The 14,648-nt window shown below is 32.7% G+C and overlaps 1 protein-coding gene across 1 annotated transcript in view; it reads left to right on the forward strand.

The window, feature by feature from the left end:
* The first annotated feature begins 9,601 nt into the window (after positions 1 to 9,601).
* Arms (Ankyrin repeat-rich membrane spanning) overlaps positions 9,602 to 14,648 on the forward strand; it is a 46,436-nt gene continuing 41,389 nt past the window's right edge. Inside the window, exons 1-3 of the mRNA XM_076480532.1 lie at positions 9,602 to 10,184; positions 11,673 to 11,789; positions 13,993 to 14,091. Coding sequence (XP_076336647.1) covers positions 10,158 to 10,184; positions 11,673 to 11,789; positions 13,993 to 14,091 — 243 coding nt within the window. The 5' untranslated portion in view covers positions 9,602 to 10,157. The remainder of the gene's footprint in view (positions 10,185 to 11,672; positions 11,790 to 13,992; positions 14,092 to 14,648) is intronic.

The raw sequence follows: 14,648 nt of genomic DNA on the forward strand, positions 1-14,648 counted from the left end.
GTTGTATTAGATATTGCTACACTTAAAATATAGAAATTATCAGAATATTGACGAATAGTATAAATTTTTGTCTTATAAAGTATGTACCACTCTGGTTATGTCTTTACAAACCAGAGATCCGACTTTAACCCTCGGTTATTGTTTACTGACTATTGAATGTAAATGGTGAACGGTTATATGTATATCAAGAAGGTTTCTTGTTTAAGAGAATAGGGGAATGAGTACCGGGAGGGGTGAGATCGTACGACGGATGCCATTAATTGTTGTCAGTACAACTGATCCCGTGCAAAGTGGCATCAGTCGGGAACGTTAAGCTGCATGGTTTCTTCCCCCCATTGAATGCACAATATTGAAGACGTTCGCTTAAAATTATAGAGTTGTTTATAAATCAATAATGTTTCGTCGAATGAGTTTGTATGCTGTTCGTCGTTCTAGCATGGTAATATTTTTGTCATCTATTAGTTTAAGATATACTCCATGTAATAATTACTCTATTTTTCGTTTAAAAATGGTCAAACCAATGACAGAATGTAGCTGAACAAACTAACCTATGATTGTAAGTTTTGGAAATAATTTATTTCTAGGTTATGACTTATCGTTATAAACATTATACGTGATACAGCAGTGACGATTTAAAACATTCTTGTGTGTTATCCCCCCCCCATCGAAATCTTTGTAATGACCTTGAACTATCTATATGTAAATTCTCAGAAAGATTGTATAAATCTTAATTACCTTCATATTGTATATAAGCAAAGGAAGTTTCCGTTTGTTCAGAAGCATTATTTGTAATGGAACAATAGCTGCTGAGAGTTATAATAGTGCATGTCTCGCGCCTCCTCAACCATATATTATTGTCTTTATCTATACAACTTATCACAATCCGTCATACGGATATGTTTTGATACAGTTGAGTGTACTGGTGCAGTACAATAGTATTTTAAATTTCATTGTAAGTTGATTATAATGTTGTTTTTCTTAGTTAAAAATTGTTAACTAGACCAGCAGTGTCATGTAAATAAAAGTAAAATATCAACGTCAATATCAAGACCCCATATTTAACATTTCACCACGTGTATATGGTGACTTTATTATGAAAAATTAGCTCGATAAAGTACAATATTGTGCAGTGCATCTGTGAAATAAAATGAAAAACATTAATTAGGTTTAGGTTTGGTTTATTTTGAATTTCGCACAAAGCTACACGAGGGCTATCTGCGCTAGCCGTCCCTAATTTAGCAGTGTAAGACTAGAAGGAAGGCAGCTAGTCATCACCATCCACCGCCAACTCTTGGGCTACTCTTTTACCAACAAATAGTGGGATTGACCGTAACATTATATCGCTCCCTGGCTTAAAGGGCGAGCATATTCGGTGTGATTGGGATTCGAACCCGCAATCCTTGGATTACGAGCCGAGTGTCTTAACCACCTGGCCTTGCCGGGCCTGTTATGTTTAAGAAACCACTGATCTCAAGTTGTTTCTATATTAGTCCTCTTCGAATACAGTCAATGAGATAAGTGATAAATATGCACTTATTTCTCATGAATCTTTCTAAAACAAAATTTTGCTAATACAAAAGCAGTATATTCAAAGATTTTTCTTTCCAACCAATAAATATGCTTTTTTGAGTATTTTGTTAAGTTGTTAAGCGCAAAGCTACATAAACAGGCAATCTAAGCTGCGCCAATCGCCTGTATCGAAACCCGATTTTTAGCGTTTAAGATTTCAGCCTTACCGCTGAGTCACTTGAAAGGGAAACCAATTTCATTTTTAAAAGAAATAATTTTGTTTTTTGTAACAGATATATTTAGTCTCCCTTGGTTACATAAGAGGAACAATATAGCTTGCGATAATATTATTTTTTTCTTTTAATTGACATATTAGCCATAGGCTTGTAGATATCTCAGTAATGATGTGCTGCGTATTTTGCTGACATCACTGAAATACATGTAGTATAAATAATCTTATCCTAATTTTTCATCAATAGATCATCGTCTGCATCACGTTGTCTACACAAAAGTGTGGTTATTTGTATCAGGCAGTAATTTTTTGAGAGATTTAATTTATAACTTAGTATACAAAACATGTCCCTAAACTTTATTAAGTTGTTTTAAATAAACATAAATAAATCTAACTGGAAATTAACACCTATTTACTGAATGTTTTAAATTTTCATAGAAACTAAATTGCGTTTTTAGAATTTAATGTAGGAGTCGTGGTAGAGAAACTTGTTTTATGTTGTGTAGAAGGTACAAAGAAGTTCAAGATGGATTATTAATTCACATAATTATATCCATTGATAAAGAATAGCTTATCAAACCGGAATAAAAAATACGTTTCTTCAAACAGTGGTCCCAGTTGAATATGTTTTTTGTTTAGTTATTTTTACTTATGCACAAAGCTACATAAAGAGCTATCAGTGCTCTGCCTCATCACAACTATTGAAAACCCGTTTCTAACCTTATAAATCCGTAGAAATACTCCTGTAGCATTGGAAGGAAAGGCAATACCACAAAAAAAAAAAAAACAGTAAGTGACAAATATATGTTTTAATGTCCACAACGTTTCGGGCCTGGACACCCTTCCTCTGGTGATTTTATACTTTTTAATCGAGACACACGGCCAATAACAAAACTTGTGAAGCGCAGCACACAGTGTGTTAGTTACAATAGCCAATGAATTGCAGTTATCAGCTATCTGTAAATTAATACTCCCTCTATGGTTTTTCTGTGAAATTTAAAGCTTAAAAAAGAAGAAAAAATCCATGCAGCCAGAACTGAAATATTCGATGCCACATTCGTCTACTTTTTTTTCGCCTTTTTCTTCTACGCACAAAATTGTACAGACTTTCTGAAAACTTAAAACAAAAACATAGTCCCAAACTTCAAGTTTTATGAAACTTTGGTACACGTTTAACATACCGTTTACACTACGTCTGTATAAAATTTCACGCAATCCAAACAAAAAGAGTAGCTGTTACACTAAAAAGAACGGCAACTTTTGAATGATATTTTTTCTCAGACCTGCAGGAAAAATAGGAAATAAACTGTTCTGAAATTACTTATTGGAGTATTCCCAATCTCAGCTTAAAAATCTGCTGTTATACGTTTTTATTGGATGTCAGTTGACTATTCTATCTAGACCAATAACAGAAAAGGATATATATATATGTTGTTCTGCAGTCTAGATTACACTGCCTCTTCAACATGTGATAGTTTGCATGTAAGTAACAATATAATACTGTACTATAGCACTTTGAAATTTGTTGTTTGTTCTTTTTATCGGCTACAACTTCTCTTCACATTGAACATTCAGTTGATATGTAAGCCTAATGCTGGGTAAAAGCTATGCCTTTACAGTTCACACTTGTATGAATCTGTATTTTTTAAGCTACGTTGATCACAAAAAGGTGTGATAATATCCACCACAATCACTTGAGCATTCTGCTTCTTTTTTAAGTAGCGGTAAACAAAAATGGGGCCAACACAAAAACTGTTATTTGTACAGAAATCTAGAGACTTGTCGGGACTGGAAGATGGCGACTAAAATATGTGAAATCAAAATTGGCAGCCAAAGAGCTATCAAACATAAAACCTTCGAAATGAGCATTATTCAACAAATCTAAAAGACGTATTACCTAAACCAAGAGTAAATCAATATTATTTTAAAATTTTGATAATATTAATATACATGTATATAATTAAATATTGGAGTTTCAATTATATTTAAAGTTGTTTTTCTTTTAATATCAATAATAATAACAAGCAAACAGGATTCTGCGTATTGTTGTATAGCTACAATGTCACTTCTCTGCTATTCGAAATAAGATAGGTACTGCTCTGGTGTCTAGAAGTGAAATGAAATATAAAAAATAGTAATAATAAATACAAAAATTAACAGTGGTAATAATTATAATAAATGTATGTGTACATACATGAAGTAAAAACCATTTTCGAATGTATATAAATATGTACATACGTAGAGAGGAAGATGTACAAAAAGTTACAGAAAATAACAGACTTCATTTATTTCCTTCAGCCGACAGACGTATTTATTTTAATCTTTTGACTGTGATAATTAATAAACGAAACTTATGTTTTAACCACCAAGGCTTCTCCCCAATGGCACAGCAGTAAGTCTGAAGACTTATAATGCTACAAACCGTATTTTAATACCCTTCATTAGAACAGTATAGATATAGATATCCCATTGCGTAGGTTGCGATTAATCACAAACAAACTACCAAATCACCCAACACACTTCATCGACATCACTTAACATTAATTACAGAGGATACATTTTTTTAAAAAATAGTATATTATTATTTGTTTGTTTTGAATTTCGCGCAAAGCTACACGAAAATTATCTGCGCTAGCCGTTCCTAATTTAGCAATGTAAAACTAGAGGGAAGATAGTTAGTTGTCACCATCCACCGCTCTCTCTTCGGATACTCTTTTACCAACAAATAGTAGGATTGACTGAAACATTATAACGCCCCTACAGGTGAAAAAGCATATTTGGTGGGGCGATGTTTCAAATCAGCGACCCTCTGATTGCGAGTCAAGTGCCCCAAATAGCTGTCCATCCCGGGCCCAATCTGTTATGATCCTAATGACCATGTCATACCACTAAAAATGCCATTACCGAATCACAGTTTTATTGTTTCCGCCACTTTCATAATTCTGGATCAGGTTTTACCTGGAGAGTTGATAAGATAATTCACAGTTTTTCTGTGAATAATGGCTATACTCTAGATATAATCGATTTAGTTCGCTGAGATGTTGCAAGGATAAACCGTAATAGTTCACTACAACAAGAGACAAAAGCGAGAGAGAGAGATAAAGGAAAATGTTAAAAATCAAGCCCTTTTAATTTTTATATCTCATTTGCAAAAAATTCATGTTTCAAACATGATTAAGAACAATTTTTGGGCACTTCAAACTGATGAAACTGTGAAAAATACATTTGAAAACAAACTAACCACGAAAATAACAAAAAAAACCAAAGGTTTACTGGTTCGTACATGAGTGAAAACACCGGAAGATATTACTGATCGTCAGTGTGGTATGTGTTACTGTGCGCATTCGCAATGCAGCAAGTGCCGTTACGTCACCGCGGGACGTGCTCCTGCTCTTGGACCCAACTTCACTTACACAATCGAACAGTTGTTCACTTAAACATCCAAGTGCTTAATTTATTGCATTAATTGTCTTTACTCTGGGAACCTATACACAGAATAAACAAGTCGTGTGAACCAGTGGTGTAGTGCTAGATATTACAGCGCGGGAGGCCTGCCAAATTTTGGCATATGTGTGACGTCACCAAAAGGATAAAGATCTCGAAAGCTAATTTCAATGTTTCGGTCCATTTTAAATAAAGAAAATATTTTTATAACTAATTATTTGAGACGACTTGCATTAAGATGAAAATGAAAGTGTATATTCAGTAGCGAAGTGAAACATGTAACTCAACTCCTCTTAATTTAAGCCGTAAACTTACAAAACAAAAAAACACTAACCTCACAAATTAGAGACCTACTTTCGAATATTCTGCGCACGGGCCTAATTACATAATACTTTGTACATCTCCTGTTCTGCCAACACAAATAATTCGAAAAAGTGAACTTCGTTTTAAGTTAGTGTATCAATGCCATATTTGCGTGTCTTAATAACAACATAGCGTGTGATAAACATATTACAATGTTAACATACTGACATTGAGTCTTGAACCCAGAATAATCGCAAGGTATCTGATGCCAGCTCCTGTGGGAGAGTGATAGTGTTTTGTGTCGGGCATTCTGTAGGATTACAAACGGATTGTGTCATATGACACTACGAAAATTTAGTTATGAAAGACACGTTTTGTTCCGGGTATCAATTAAATAATTCATTTTTTTATGGTTAGTTTTGAAACATTGAACTCAGCTTTAATTTAAGGTGATGGATCTCTGGTGGACTGTTCAATCATTTTAATGTTTATTTTAGCTCAAATTTACAAAATAGGTTTCCTGCGCTATCTCAGATTATGAGTCGAGTGCTATAATTACCTGGGCAAGCTGAGCCTTGTTTGTGGGTACAGGAGTTCGCAAATATCTGGAGTGTTCTCTTGTACTCTGAGTGTCTGGTTATGAAAGACATTTAGTTTCGGGCCTAAGTTGAATAACTTTATGTGTATATATATATATATATACACATACATATTTTCGGTATTTAAAGTGTTGGAATTTAGCTCCAATTTCAGGCATCAAAGCCGTGCCTTCTGGCAATTCTACAATCTTGATGTGGACACATCTGTAGCATCCGAAAATGTTATCCAGAGAAACCCACAGTTAAACATTTTAACTATTACGACCACAACATCAGACTCTTTGCAACCGTGTCCCCTCTCTCCTTTCACTCGTCCTTGGCCCAAAGGTTTTGGTTTGTTTGTTTGAAGTTAAGCATAAAGTTACACAATGGATTATCTGTACTCTATCCATCATAGGTGTCGAAACCAGGTTTATAGCTTTGTAAGTCTGTGCCACTTTCCTTTGTATACATGCATACATTTTTTACTAACAACTATTTAATTTTTCAATATTTATCTCCATTATATATATAATTTGTTTGGTTTGGTTTGTTTTGAATTTCGCGCAAAGCTACTCAAGGGCTATCTGTGCTAGCCGTCCCTAATTTAGCAGTGTAAGACTAGAGGAAAGATAGTTAGTCATCACCACCCACCGCCAACTCTTGGGCTACTCTTTTACTAATGAATAGTGGGATTGACCATTACGTTGTAACGTCCCCACGGCTGAAAGGGCGAGCATGTTTGGTGTGACGGAGATTCGAACTTTCAGATTACGAGTCGAGTGCCTTTTCCATCTGGCCATGCCAAGTCAATCAGCAACGTATTAGGTATGTATGTAATACTAATGATTGACAGTAGTGCTGCAAACGAACTTTGATGAATGCTCTACAGTCTCGTGTGAATGATATATTAAAAACCCATGCACCGAGAGACAAGAGATTATTGTTCTTCAGTTACAGTCAGTGTGATATAGGCCTAGAAAGCTATAATTGTGATTAACGCCTATTAATCGGAAAATTACAAAAATTGACCACAAATGTTTATAGATTTCGAACATTACAAATCGTTTAACTTTAGTGAATTAATTTCGGAAGTTATTATTTCTTCGAAGACATTAAGTATCTTCCTCGGTAAGAAGTAAACTTGGAAGCGGCGTTAGGCCAGCCTAACCATCTAATTTAAACAAGATGTGACAATATCAACTCAAAATTAATTTGTTCGTCGCAGACCTGGATCATCACTCAATATTCTGTTCTAGACTACATATAAGACTTAGTATTGTTTGCAAGTTTATAAACTCTTGTATGCAAACTATCATTTCTAATAACTATTAGTAGTAACAGTTATTATTAATTGTTTTTCTTTTTTCTGTATTAAAATGGATTAGTATTAAAAAAAGAAAATTGTATGTATTAATCTTGTTGGTAAACAACTTAAATTTAATACACAGCAATATTTAGTTAACTACTAAATTCAAATTTCCGGTTATTTGAAATAGTAATACGTAACATAATAAATCGGAGACTCCTCCAAAATAAATTATAATACGTAACAATATAATGCTATTACAAAAAAAGAGAGATGAACATCCAATCTATACTGGTTAGTGAGTTTTTACTACCTTAGCAGTTAAAAAGAAGAGAGCGTACACCGTCTCATGTTATTAGTAGGGGATTGATAGCTTTAGATTCAATTTTGGAATACCGCAAAACTCCAAAGAGATAAGTACAAAACATTTCAAACTTGGTCGGTTATCCAACATTTTAGTATAAATTGACAAAATCGCATTCTTATCATGTGGATACTCATATATATATATATATCAGCTTAATTCACGATGTGATGTGGTGGATTAGAATTACTACACGCAGGAAGTCATAAATTTTTATCCTGGCACTTAACAGTAGTGTAGCAGCTATTTTCTCAACTTACCAATGCTGCCAAGGAAATGAGGTAAACTCAAATCTTTTTTTCTTTTTTTGATAGGGCGTTTAACTCTCCACCTCAAGTTTTGAACAAATCAAAACATATATATATTTATTTTAAAATATATTGTAAAGAGACTTTTGAAGTCACGAAACTTTTTTGAATAAATTAATAAAGAAGAGAAAGATAAAAACAAACCAGGAAAATGTAATATTCTAATGCCTTTGTATTTATACATATGAAACTTATTCGAGTTTAGGTTGTTGTTTCCAATTAAACACAAAGCCACACAAAGGACTACCTGTGTTCTACCCACCAGGGGTATCGAAATCCGGTTTTCAGTGTTTTAAGTTCGCAAACATATCGCTTGGGTTTCATATATAAGTTCACACTAAGTTGTTATATACTCGGTACTGTAGGAAATCTAGCTTTAAACTAAATATCGCAATTGATATAATACAGCATTTTTAGAATTTCATTTTCAATTAATTCTACGCAATTTTCAATTAAAACAACATTTTCACGAGAGTGTAGGATGCTGTCGTTCATCTTTTACCTTCACTTTCGGAGGGCTCGTGATACCAAATGTGCCTTATTGTCAATTGTTATTGAAATATTTTTTATTTTAAAGATCTTTTGTGATATATATCTTTTCATTCACTTGAATTTGTTGTATATTTATAATTTACCTTTTTGTTCGAAAGAGCCTAATTACTAATTTTTTGTTTATTTTGAATTTTGGGCAAAGCTACTTGAGAGCTATCTGCGCTAGCCGTCCCTAATTTAGCAGTGTAAGATTAGAGGGAAGGCAGTTAGTCATCACCACCCACTGCCACATTTTGGGCTACTGTTGTACCATTAAATAGTGAAATTGACCGTAACATTATAACGCCCCCACGGCTGAAAGGGCGAGCATGCTTGGTGCGACGGGGATTCGAATCCGCGACACTCGGATTAGGAGTCAAACACCTTAATCCACCTGGCCATGCCGGATCTAATTACCAATTACAATGATGTTATTTTAAAAATGACCTAACAAATCTTATTTTAAAACATTCCTGGGCCAAATGTGGCACAATATTTAGAATGTTTGCCTGCAGATAGAGGGTCCTTGGTTCGCATCCTGTTGCTATATACACACACAAATCGCACTTTGTTGCTGTGGGTGCATTATACTAGCGAAAATCAAATCTAACTGTTCGTTTAGAGAGGCTCAAGAGCTGACAGTGAGTTTCTTTTACTCTATCAATTAAAAAAGATAGAGAAGAAAATAATGCACAAATAAGCTTTGTTTAGTACTGCGCGATAATCCAAATCAATCCTTTAGTATCGTTCTGCAATTTCCATTTGCCGTAAATAAGAAAATTAAGTGTATCAAAAACCTAGTTTTAATATTTAATAGATGCAACACAAATAATCCATTGTGTAGCTTTATAGGGTCAACTTTTGAGGTTATTAAATTAATATTTTTTTTTACATTTTTAAAAAATATATTAAATCATTTTGATTAACAAACAGTAGTTACTAAACAAAGAAAAAAAGAATTAAGGTGCTGCGTGGAATCTTCTTCAAATTACAATGTTTTATTTTTTTCTTTGTTTAGTACCTATTGTTTGTTAATCAAAATGACTTAATATATTTTTAAAAAATGTAAAAAAAATATTAATTTAATAACCTTAAAAGTTGACCCTAAAACTCGCAACTAGGTCAAGGACGTATAAGTAAAAAAGAAAGCTGAATTTAGAGATCTTAGCACTTATGTTTTGTTTACACTTTCACAATGGAAGTTCATAGAATGATTTAGTCTCTGTTATTAAGTGCGAGTAACTTCAGGAGTGAGTATGGAGTTTAAAATAAAAAAATAAGGATGGAGCGAATGCGTGATCAGAGTATTATTAATAACATGAGAAAGAAATGTTCTTTTTATTGTTATTAAATTATCAGGTATATGTCTCCAATTAATCCATTTTTACGTAAAGCACCCTATATTCTGCTGTTCTTAGGCCTAGGTTGGTACTACTAAGTAATCAGCGTGTAGAAGTTAAACATAGTTGTGTTAAATCTGCTAGCGCTATCCAGCCTGGACCGTAGGATCACTCATTGTAAAAAACAGCGGTGGTTTGCTTACCACTAACAGTACTGCAGTTGATGCAATTTTACACGTATGAGCAGAAAGATTTGGGATGTTCAAGTAAGTTTTAATTTACTTGTACTTGTTTAAATGTTCTCTATTCAAAATTGAAGGATACAAATTTGTACACCTATTGTAAGTAGTATTTTAAATACCAACAGTAACATCATACCAACGATATTTCTATGGGATGTACGAGTACTACTAGTAAGTACCATCTATGTACCACTAAACCTGAAGTGAAGCCAACCTTGCAGACAGATTTTTATTTATTACTTATTCTCTAACTTTCACTACATAACTTTTAAGGTTATGCCATAGAATTGACCAGTTTATATAAAAATAAGTTGCACAAAGAAACCTGTGGTAAAATATAATTGTGAAGAATGAAAAGTTATTCCACTTGTTTATGCAGACGTACCTTTTATTGTTACATGCTGAAGGTACAACAAGATGTAGTTACTTTTTTATTATCACATCCATCTTCATTGTTCATGTTATTTTTTATTGCATGGTAGTTTTACCTGTATAAAAATATTAATTAGTATAAAATAAACCTGAACATTTTTGGTAAAAGTTTTTCATGAAGTTTTAGAAAGTGTGAAGTAACACACACAAAAAAAAAAACTTAACACTTTGATATCACCTGCTAATGTTCCAAAAACCACCCACAAAAATACACACAGAGGTATATACCTTCACATGAAAGTCAAGGGAAAAACAACAAAAGCAACATTACTTGGATGTAAGTAATTTAACCACATCATATAATAATATATATTTTTAAAAATATATGTCTTAGGCCACTTACAAAGTGTTTCTAGAGATATTTTATTTTCCATTTATTAAACTGACATCCAAGGAGTAACCTGAAGTAAAGAAAAAAATTAAAACATGCTATTATTAGAATATATTTGTGATCACATATAAAACTTTAATTTGGGTGTGTAATTCAAACATATGACTGTTTTTTGTATACCAGGAGTGATTTCTAGTTTTGAATCACTGTTGATATTTTAGCAAAGCAAGGCCCTTTAACTTTTCTCACATGTTTAACTCAGCTCTCAACACAGAGAGAGAAAACATTTAACTGGTAACCATTTTCTTGTTAGAAAATCAAAGAATGAAACAAAGATGAATCTGTGTTATGTTTAAACAGTTTTCTGCATAAGAGCTGTAATAAAAAGCTTATAAAAATATTACGTTTTATTTAATAAACCTGCTGAATAGTGAGTAAATTAGAAAAAAAGAAGTGATTTTTGGTTTTCAAGTGATCATGGTTATGTTACTGTTCTGAATACGTTAAAGAAGTAGGTGTCATGACACAGAAATAACCACCAGTTTTATAGGAAATAATGTTTTTGTTTTGTTCTGTAACAAATCTTTTAGGCTCTATAATTTATACAACAATTAGATGTATATCAAGGTTGAAAATATGTTATCTTTTTACAAGTTTCATATACCTTATCAATTAACCTACAACTGGAAAACTTGTTTTTTGTAACTGAGATATGCAATAAAATAATTTTTTTTCTTTTAATATTTTAGCCAAGAATGACTAATGCCAGCTTTACAGCACTTTCATCACTTGTAACAGAAGGAAATGTTGCTGTTTTGCACAGCTTTTTGGAATCCAAAAGATGTAATCCAGATGAAAGAGATGAAGTAAGTATCCTGCCCAAGGACAGCTTTAGGTCTTTTGTTGTCCCAGGAGAGATTTTAAAAGTTTATCCCACGTAAATTCCCGGCATTGTTGTCATTAATCAATGTGTGTGTGAAGCATTACACAAACAAAATGTTACAACTTCCAGTTACCATTTACTTCAACAGGTCTATATTTGTTCATAGTATTTATCAAAGTAGATTACTATAATTTCTAGTTCAACAGTGATCTTGAACCACAGTTAAATACTGTAAAACGTATCAGTCGGTTTACAGTAAGAATTATGTACTATACTCTATATTTGTCTTTTTTTTTTTACTGGTAAAGTAGATAGCAGTGTTTTTGTCTTTAAAACTGGTGAATACACACATGTACATGAATGATACATGTATCAGTAAATAGTGTATGCTTATCTGATACAACAATTTTTATTTAAAAAAGAGATATTTTTTTACAGAATTATACATCTTACCTGGAAAATTGGTGTTTGTTTTTATTAATGTAGTTTCTAGGTTGATTAAAAGTAGCACAAGATAGTCCTACTAAAAATGAAAGTAAAGTTAAACTTTTCTTGATATGACAACCCAAGGCAGTTGCTTACTTGCCTACCTGTATAAATGTAACTGATACTCAAATAGTAAAAACTTCTTGTTTATGTTTTAATACTGTGCATGTTTTTGCTGTATTTTAAAGGGAGAATATTGTAAAATAAATTGGTGTAAATGTTTGCTTTTTATTAATAAAGATACGTATATGTCCTTACTTGTGTTGATATGCTATAGATATGATATCATAAATTATCTTGATTATTATTATGTTTTAGAAGTTTTCCATTTTAATACCTTCTAAAAAAGTTGGAAGTAAACAAGTCCACAATACTTAAAATTGAAACTGTGATCATTGTAGATATTTATATAATATTTTCTAAGACTATAATTTTTTTGGTTAGCCCAAACAAAATGATTTCTCATGTTGCAAATTCCCCTTAAATCTTAATATGATAAGACAACTTTATAACAAATTAATGTACAATTACAGATTTAGATATGATGATTAAAAATAGTTTTTTAACCCTTTAAAGTTTGAGAAAGAAGCTTTAGTTACATTGGACCCTTAATATATGTTATAGACAATGATATCTTACAGATGCTTTACTTAATAGTGTAAGATTTCACAAGCAAGTCAGTGTTGTATGAACAGTTTTAGGATGCTGATGAGTTTCTGGCTTAAAGGAAGCTAACCAAAGCTTAACCAGATAGAAAATGGTTTATGCAATCAGTTACTTACAGTAAATTGATGATGCAATGTAAGTATTCTGTAAACTGTGGCATTTAAAACTTTCTTTGCTCAGAGCCCACCCCATGACATTAGGCAGTGGTGTTTATAGGTAAGCAGATAGAAGAGACTTAGTTACAGGGCCTGTGGTCTTAATGGGAACCCAATGATAATTTTATTCAATGTGAAATTACATTGGATGTAGGGTTCACAAAAATTATTAGTTCCTGGGCCCACACAACCTCAAATATGCCACTGTGAATGAGGACCCTATCCCAAGTGATGCTACTTTAATTTAGATTACTGTTGTTTTAGATCTTTAACAGTCACTGTCCATTTTACTGTTATTGTGATACATACTGTAGGCATGGGCACTGTACAGATGTCAGTTACTTTGGATGGAATTGCAATATTTATTCCTTGGCTACAGGTCAAGAGCCCCTAGAGGTTTAGTGTGATAACTCTAGCTGTGAAGTTTGTGAGACTTTAATTTTGTAAAATCATGTTAAATGAAATTTTCAAAATGAATATTTTCAAAACAGGAGCAAGATACTTTAGTGTTACATCAACCAGTAGCAGGATGCTTTAGTGGTATATTAATCAATAGCAGGATACTGTAGTGTTACATCAATCAGTAGCAGGATGCTTTAGTGGTATATCAATTGTTTGCTGTATCCTGTAATGTTACATCAATCAGTATTAAGGTATTCTAGCATTATGTCAGTAGTAATATAATTAGAACTCTAAGGCTGGGGAAGCAAGTATTGAATGAACTTAAAGAACCAGATCAGCACTTGATATTAGACAAAGAGCATTACCAGAAGAGTGATGAATTAGAAATATATGGTTACTTTTCATTGAAATAATTGTGTATATTTAACCTCACATTGTGTCATGCACTGCTTAAGAATAATTTAAACTTGTCTATAGATAGGCCAGACACTTCTGATGCTTGCCTGTCAAACTGGTCAGATGTGTGTTGTACAAGAACTCCTGAGACAAGGAGCTGATATTAATGCAGAAGACTATGTAAGTACCATTTTTGTCTAAAAGTTTCTTCAACAGAAAAACATTCTCACAAGGTGTAAGTTTATGAAAGGAAAACATCTGTTCAAATTAAAATGGTTTAAGTTTTGTCTACATGAAAAGTACGCTATAAAGTATACTGTTCAGAATTAGGGTTAACAAAATACAAAAAACAAAAAAGCTGACTCTTTCTTCCTGTTCCCACTGTATTTTCATTGATGAGTTTCCACTCATTGAACCATGAGAATGTGCATGTTGAAGGTATAGGTGGAAATTATTCAGATGGACTGACTGTACGAGGCTTATAAATACTAACAGCCAATGAGAGACATGCCAATGTTATGTGTATTTCTATGAAATTATGAGTGAAAACTAAAACCTTGCATAAGCCATAATTCATTTTCTAAATTTTGTAACAAGGTTTTGATTAGACCCTTCAAACTGGCTGAGATATGACAGACACAGTGGTTAGTCTTGTAAGTCTAAACTTTAAATTGAATTTTCTATAAATGGTTACTTGTTTATGATTTAAACTTTTTTTATGAAAACAATAGCATGAT

This window comes from Tachypleus tridentatus, chromosome 13 (genome assembly GCF_004210375.1).
Source record: "Tachypleus tridentatus isolate NWPU-2018 chromosome 13, ASM421037v1, whole genome shotgun sequence".
Taxonomy (NCBI): Eukaryota; Metazoa; Arthropoda; class Merostomata; order Xiphosura; family Limulidae; genus Tachypleus; species Tachypleus tridentatus.